Here is a 7,614-nt window from a genome sequence, read left to right as displayed (position 1 = left end):
CTCAGAATTTCATTTTCCTGTAAGATGTGGCTTCATGGTGTTTTCCATTTTGTAATCCACAATTTAAATCTGACATCAAATCTATGTGGTGGAAAGTAGAGTCGTATGCACACCACCTCAACATTGTAATTTGATATTGCTTTATTACTTCTTTCAACATCTTCAGGATACATTCCACTCATGGAGTTTCTATTTTGTCCAAGTGTTCCTGCAGGTTTTCATCTGCACTGAGATGTGAACTTTCAGGGGCTCCTCTCCCACTAAGACCTTCCCACTAATGTGACTCCCTGAGAATGGAAAAATATTCAGAATGAAAAAGCTTGAGAGGTTATGGGATATTTCACTGCACCAGAAGTTTTCATTAAAATTTACTTTAGGGTGAGATTGTAGCCATTTTTCCAGTAACTGTGTTCTGTGAAACGTAAACATTTTAGGCTTTGATCTATCGGCATGCAGCATCACAGCAGAAGTGAGATAAATCCAAGATACACTAACGACACGCTTCTGATTCCAACAGAGTTCATACTAATAAAGTTTATAAAGGACCGGGCAACTTGCCCGGTCCAATATGGCGACGTTGACATACGGCGCGTCTCGTGATGACGCAAATTCCCAAACAGGAAGTCAGCGGCACGCTGTGTTTTCCAGCACATGAACGCCGCACGGGACAGCTAGCCGGGAGCGGAGCACATTAATGACAGTGAGTTCAAACATCTCCGGGTCTGTAAAGTGTCCGCAAGGCTGACAGGAGTACCGGCGTCTCAGCGATGCACGTGACAATGCCGCGTGCAGAGCTCGTTATGCTGAAAGAGCCTCGGAAGAGCAGCTCGACTGTTAGCCGAGCCACGCGCTTCATCAGGATGAATCCCATTCATAAAAATGAGTTGGAGTCAGCTGACTGGCAGAGTCAATCATGTGTGTATAATCAACCCAGTGGCAGAGTAAACCCCGGCTGTCATTAACCAGCCGACAGAGATAATCAAATAAGTATAATTAACCAGCCGACAGAGATAATCAAATAAGTATAATTAACCAGCCGACAGAGTCACCCTGTCCACGTCTCTAATGAACTGACAGTAAATTAGTTTACATGAACATCTTTAATGAAATTGCTGTATTGTGCTGTGTTACTGATTTGATTTTCTTTGATGTTTTCCAGTGTCAGGATTTTTCACTGTTTGTGAAAACAGAACATATCTGCAGAATGTAAAACTCCTGATGTGTCTGCTGCAGCTGAACGAATGAAATGATCCGATCTGTCTGATCATGTGCTCTGCTGGGTTCAGCAGGACTCAGTCGCCACCATGGCAGCACCGCGGCTGAGCTTCAGCAACGTCACCGCCCTGGCGCCCATGGTCCGGGTGGGAACTCTGCCCATGAGGCTGCTGGCTCTGGACTACGGTGCGGATGTGGTCTACTGTGAGGTAAAGACAAACACCTTCCCCTCATCCGGATGTGGCGTGTTTAAGATGGCGTGGTGTCTCAGAGCAGGATGTCTCTGACTGCGTCTGCTTGTAGGAGCTGATCGACCTGAAGATGGTCCAGTGTCAGAGAGTGGTGAATGGTGAGTGTGTGTGTAGCTTTGGTTTCTGGCAGCATGTGCATGTCTCCTGGACCTCTCACTGCCCCGTTGCTTCCTCAGACGTGCTGCAGACGGTGGATTTCGTGGCTCCAGACGATCGAGTGATGTTCCGGACCTGCGAGAGGGAAAAGGACAGAGTCGTGTTTCAGATGGTGAGCTGGGAAACGACACTTCAGGCTGTCGCTATCAGAGATAGAAAACCACAGGAGAGTGTCGTTTTTCTTTCTGTATTTCAGGGAACTGCCGACCCGGACAGAGCGCTGGCTGTGGCCCGACTTGTGTGAGTTCAGTTCAGAGTACACAGCAGATCAACTGCAGACAGCTGCAGTGAAGTGACGCCGCGGCCCGCCGCCTCACGCCGCAGCCCTCCGCCTCACGCCGCGGAACGCTGCCTCACGCCGCTCCCCGCCGGACGGCCTCACGCCACGGCCCGCCGCCTCGCGCCGCTCTCTGCCTCTGGACAGTCTGTGCAGCTGACTCTGTGTCTGTCTCTCAGGGAGAAGGACGTGGCCGCTGTGGATGTGAATATGGGCTGTCCAAAGGAGTACTCCACCAAGGTGAGTGTTGGCTCGGCTGGCTGGCGCCGTCACCTGTGACCCCTGACCTGTGACCTCTGACCCGTGCTGTCCCTCAGGGCGGGATGGGAGCTGCCCTCCTGTCAGATCCTGAGAAGATCGAAGCGGTGAGTTCCTCCTCAGACACCGCCTGGCCTTCGCTGCTCCGGCGCTGAAACGGGACGGCTGTCTGTGTTTCTGTGGTAGATCCTGAAGAAGCTGGTGACCGGAGTCTCCATCCCGGTGACCTGTAAGATCCGCATCCTGCCTTCAGTGAGTCCGCTCGTCCCTCCGGTCTCTGCATTCACAGCTTTAACACATTCACAGCAGACTCCATGACCTTTGACCCTGTCTGATACCTTCAACTGTGTTCAGCTGCAGGAGACGGTGAGTCTGGTGCAGAGGATCGAGAAGACCGGCGTGGCGGCTGTGGCCGTGCACGGCAGGTGAGCCGACCCCCCATCAGGGCGTCCTGCTGTTGACCCTCCGTCCTGCTGTTGACCCTCCATCCTGCTGTTGACCCCCCGTCCTGCTGTTGACCCCCCGTCCTGTTGTTGACCCTCCGTCCCGCTGTTGACCCCCTGTCCCGCTGTTGACCCCCTGTCCCGCTGTTGACCCCCCGTCCTGCTGTTGACCCCCTGTCCCGCTGTTGACCCTCCGTCCCGCTGTTGACCCCCTGTCCCGCTGTTGACCCCCTGTCCCGCTGTTGACCCTCCGTCCTGCTGTTGACCCTCCATCCTGCTGTTGACCCTCCGTCCCGCTGTTGACCCCCCGTCCTGCTGTTGACCCCCTGTCCCGCTGTTGACCCCCGTCCTGCCGTTGACCCCCCGTCCTGCCATGTGTGGTTCAGGTTTAAGGAGGAGCGTCCCAGACACCCCGTCCACTGCGACTACATCCAGGCCGTGGCTCGGGCCGTGTCCATCCCCGTCATCGCGAAGTGAGTCCCTGTGAAAAGCACACGGCGCCTCGTCTCTCCCGGGACACGTCAAGCCTCAGTTTAAATTGATCCTTGAAGCTAAGCTAGCTTCATTTATTTGTCATGCAGTCGTTCAGTTGACTCAGGACTGTGAGAACACCTGATAAGTTTCCTTTCAGTCTCCAACAAATGATGCTCGCTGTTCAGACTGAGACCCAACATTTAGGAATCTCTGTCGTCTGATTAAAGCATCAGAACTCAGAGGAGATGTTGTGTTTACACTTCTTCCTCCAAAACCTTTCTGTTCAGACGGGGAGGTTTGGAAACCGTCGAGACGGGAGCATTAAGACACGTCCCGGTCTGAGTTGGTTGATGTCTCTGCTGCAGCGGAGGCTCTCTGGACCTGGTGAAGACCAACGCCGACGTGGCGGAGTTCAGGGCGGCCTGCGGCGCCTCGTCCGTCATGCTGGCCCGGGCCGCCATGTGGAACGCCTCGGTGTTCAGCAGCCGGGGGCCGCTGCCCGTGGAGACGGTGATGGAGGACTACCTCAGATACGTGAGTCCGCCCTCCTCCGTCGGCACCCGGGCCCGAGCCCCTCCCCCATCCCCCGTCCCCCGTCCCCCGTCCCCTGTCCCCCGTCCGCCGGGACTCACGAGCCGCTCTCCGGTTCAGGCCATCCGGTACGACAACAACGCCTTCAACACCAAGTACTGCCTGTGTCAGATGCTCCGGGACAAGGTGGAGTCGGTGCTGGGGAAGCAGGTGCAGGCCTCTCAGACCAACGCCGAGATCAGGTACTGGACCGCCTGGACCCCCCGTCCTGGACCCTGGTGTTGCCCCCCCCCCTCGCTCTGGGCGCTCGGTAACGTGTCGTCTGTTGCAGCGAGGCGTACGGCCTGCAGGCGTTTTACCAGCAAACCCAGGACGAGCTTCAGGCCCGGAGAGACGCCTCCCAGGGCGGCGGCCAGCCGGAGCGGCCCGTCATGGACGGAGACGTCACCACCATGGCGGTCAGGTTTGAACGGTCAGTCTGACGCCCGGCGTGAACCAACACCTCCACAGCCACGACTTCCAGACGGACGCTGAGACCTGAGGCCACCGCCAGCGCTGCTGCTGATGCTGCGAAGAACGGAAATGAACCAGGAAGTGCTGGAAAACTAAACAGCATAATGTTGAAATTGAGTGTGTTTCACTTTAAACGAGTTTAGATCCTGTAAAGATTTGATCAGGTAATTTCTATCAGTGTATTTTTACCCCTTGTTGTTTCTCCTGAAGTATAAAAGGTTCAGTCAATAATAAAGTTCTACAACAGACAGGAAGTGAACCTGAAGGGGCTCAGTCTGCTGTCAACACTGCCCCCTGGTGGCTGCCAGCGGTACTGCTCAGCTCAAGACGAGCGTTCAAGAGTGTGTGTTTCTGTGTGTGTTGCAGAAGAGAGTACCCTCCTCAGATCACCCCCAAGATGTTCCTGCTGGAGTGGAGCCGCAAGGAGAAGCTGGAGCAGCCGCAGTACGACACGGTGAGCCGCGCGGCAGCACCGGCAGGGGGAGCCGTGTTCGAGAGCCATGTTCACTCGGTTTGTTAATCTTGTTTAAATAGTGAATGCTTTTGAAGCTGTGTGTGTGTGTGTTTGTGTGTGTGTGTGTGTGTTTCAGGTGCAGCGCTCTCAGGATCGGTCGTTTCAGTCCACGGTGACCGTAGCTGGGAGGAAATACAGATCGTCTTTATGGTCAGTGCCAAACCGCCGTTCAGCCCGGTTCCTCCTCCAGTCCTCCACAGAGAGCAGCGTCTCGGGTCATAGGGGGGGGGGTCCGGTGTGGAGGTGGATCGGGGCTCTGGAGCCACATGAAGCTTTTTGTTTTAAATATATTCAACAGATTTTAGGTTTCTCTTTCTCTTGGGGTTTTTTTCTCCAGGTGTTTCTTAAAGGTGCATTAAGGAGTTTTACAACCTTGAAAATACTTATTTTCAACCATAAACATGTTCCACATTTTTAATGATGTGTACAATGAGCCCTGACATATTCATTACCAGTACCTCTAACAGCGCTAAACTGTCACTTGAAAGTCACAGTGCCGGTCCGGCTCCAGAGTTTTTTGGGGGAGAATTTGAAAGGAATGACGTAATGCGCGCTCCGGCTGGTTAGGTTTCGTTTTGTCCGCCATTACTCCGCCAGATGCTTAATGAGCAACAACTGAGCAGGATCTTCCAGAAAGTCAGAACAGACTGGCTTCTAGCACTGCCACAGCTCCACACAGACTCCACCAGGGAGAAGACACTTAAATATTACTCGAGCGCTACTAAAAGAGTGAGGAAGGAGTTCCTCTCTTCGTGCACGCGAGCCACAGGGACGACTTTTTCACTAAGCTGCATTACGCCCAAGGCCTGCAGGGGGTGCTGTTTCGCATAAAACGTGCAAACTCCTTAAAGCTCGTGTCCGGAGTTTTGAAAGAGAGAGGTTTTTTTTTTAATCCAACGTCTCAGGTTCCCCCTCCCTCTGCTTTCATGAGCGACCAAGCCACGCCCCTTTAATTGTGCACGCGAATTATCTGTCGGGTGAAAATGAGAGTCTCTGAGTCCTACAGCATCCTCCATGTTCAGCTGTTTCCGGTGGATGTTCAGCAGACAGTGGATATATCCGAGGTGAGCGGCGGCTGCTGCAGAGCTAACTCTCCTCTGCTGGGCGAGCGGCCGTGCTCTCTGGCTGCTCCACACTTTGATTGACAACACAGAATGCGGAAGCTCGAAATCTATTGGCTGAAGCTGACTGGCGCTTTTTCGGATAACATGGGGGTCTATGAGACGAAGGCGGGGCTCATAAATACATTTTTATATTGCTTTATGCTAATATTACATTGTAGTATCGAACCAGACTGACACATTTAAGCTCTGTTGAAAAATGATACATACGTTGGAAACGAACGGAAAGTCCTGACACGAGCTTTAATGCACCTTTAAGGACAGTCGTTTGTTGCCAGATTGTGAAATCTGAGGTTTTCTCTCTGAGGAGCTCCACGTTGTCCTCCATGTTTCCAGGGAGAAGTCGAAGAAGTTCGCCGAGCAGGCGTCGGCCATCGTCTGCCTCCGCACCCTGGGCGTCCCGGAGGGCCGGATCGGCGAGGGGGAGTCCGGCCTGGTCTGCAAGAGGAAGAGGGAGGGCAGGGCGGACGGCCCGGCGGGGGCCGACAGGCGGAAGAGGCCGCACGTGGCGTCCGTCCCGGAGGAGACGCAGAGCAACGGGGGCCCCGGCGCCGTCTGAGCCCGAGGAGGAGCGCGTCTGGACCGGATCTCGCTCAGCTCCCTCCCCCGGACCCAGCCTGCTCTGAGATCCATCTCCTCCTCCTCCTCCTCCTCCCGCCTGAGGAGCTCCAGGCGGCGGTTGGGCCGGACGCTCACGGTGCCTTCGAGAGCAGGCGTTCTTTTTGTTTGGTTTCAGAAGAGCTTTGCGGTCGTCTCTCCTCCTGAGAGGCCAGCAGCAGCACTCAGTTTGAACCTGTGGTCTCCAGCTCTGTCTTCCTCCTCCTGAAGCTGCGGTCTGGACCCAGAGGCGCCCAGCAGCCCTCAGACATGATGCTCCCTCCACCGTGCTTCATTGATGGCGGAGATCAGGAGCGTCACCGCTGCCTGATTGTCGCCGATTTGATTTGTTTCCGTTCAAACTCTTCCGGTCTGATGTGAACCAGCGGAGGAACGACCGCAGCAGCAGATTTTTTTTACATTTTAATCCAGATGAAATAAGTTCTTGCAGAAAACTTTGTTTGTTTGTGTTTGCTGGAGAGCAGCGGCGGCCCTGCTCAGCCTTCGCCCTGATTGGTCGGTTTGACTGCAGCTGATCTGCAGGACGTCAGTGTGAAGTTGAATAAAAGTGGAGTGTGTGTGTGTCCCGACATTGAAAGGCATTCTTCGGTGTTGCGTTCAGGGAGCCGGGAAATCACGTCATCACTGTGTTACATTCAAGACAGCTGGGAAATTCCAGCTCTGAAACCAGGACGGTTTATTAGGCCAGGCTGGGATGTATGATGTGTGGCGTTCACCAATAAAACCAGTCCATTTCTACTGCTTTAAAAAACTGAATAGCTGCAAAAATGACATTTACTGACTTCCCAGTGTTACAACAGATTATTTCACTCATTAAGTTCAGTTTAAATCACCTCTCAGTGAGTTTAACATCTAAACTGGTCCACCAAACTGGTCTTGCCTCTGGCCGTGTTAAAACTGCTCTGAATTACCTCTTTTCTGAGTAGGAGCTGCACCGTTTCAGTTGCAGCAGCGGATATCAGGAACATCACAGTTGGGTGGATTTATGCAAATATACACTCTAATCGGGTTTCAACGTGACTTCCTAAAAGAATGTAGAGGAAAAAATGCATATGATAAAATACTAGAAAAATGACATTTAAAAAAATGCACTTGTTACAGATTCTGCAGGGTTTGAAAAGCATTTAATAACTGAACATTTTAATAAAGCAGTCCTCTACTGCTCCTGTCCAGACGTTAGGACATGATTGATAAACCTCAACCAGCTGTCAACCTCAGCGTTTTTATCTTCTTTTCCATAAGT

General features: G+C 53.0%; 1 protein-coding gene across 2 annotated transcripts; it reads left to right on the top strand.

The window, feature by feature from the left end:
• Nucleotides 1-627: 627 nt before the first annotated feature.
• Nucleotides 628-7,080, top strand: LOC115391789 (tRNA-dihydrouridine(20) synthase [NAD(P)+]-like). 2 transcript variants are annotated; one of them, XM_030096139.1, is made up of 16 exons: nt 628-700; nt 1,287-1,424; nt 1,519-1,564; nt 1,643-1,734; nt 1,819-1,862; nt 2,079-2,139; nt 2,217-2,264; nt 2,344-2,409; nt 2,512-2,582; nt 2,987-3,073; nt 3,440-3,608; nt 3,726-3,847; nt 3,937-4,077; nt 4,485-4,572; nt 4,709-4,782; nt 6,090-7,080. In XM_030096139.1, exons 1-16 carry the CDS (start codon nt 695-697, stop codon nt 6,310-6,312), a joined length of 1,476 nt encoding a protein of 491 aa, XP_029951999.1. In that variant the 5' UTR covers nt 628-694; the 3' UTR covers nt 6,313-7,080. The 2 variants fall into 2 exon arrangements, with proteins under 2 accessions (XP_029951999.1, XP_029952000.1); XM_030096140.1 differs by having other exon boundaries at nt 663-700; nt 1,290-1,424.
• Nucleotides 7,081-7,614: the final 534 nt, after the last annotated feature.

The sequence above is a fragment of the Salarias fasciatus genome, chromosome 7, assembly GCF_902148845.1.
Source record: "Salarias fasciatus chromosome 7, fSalaFa1.1, whole genome shotgun sequence".
NCBI classification, from domain to species: Eukaryota; Metazoa; Chordata; class Actinopteri; order Blenniiformes; family Blenniidae; genus Salarias; species Salarias fasciatus.
Note: the sequence above shows the minus strand (reverse complement) of the source record. Positions and strands in the feature narration are given on the sequence as shown.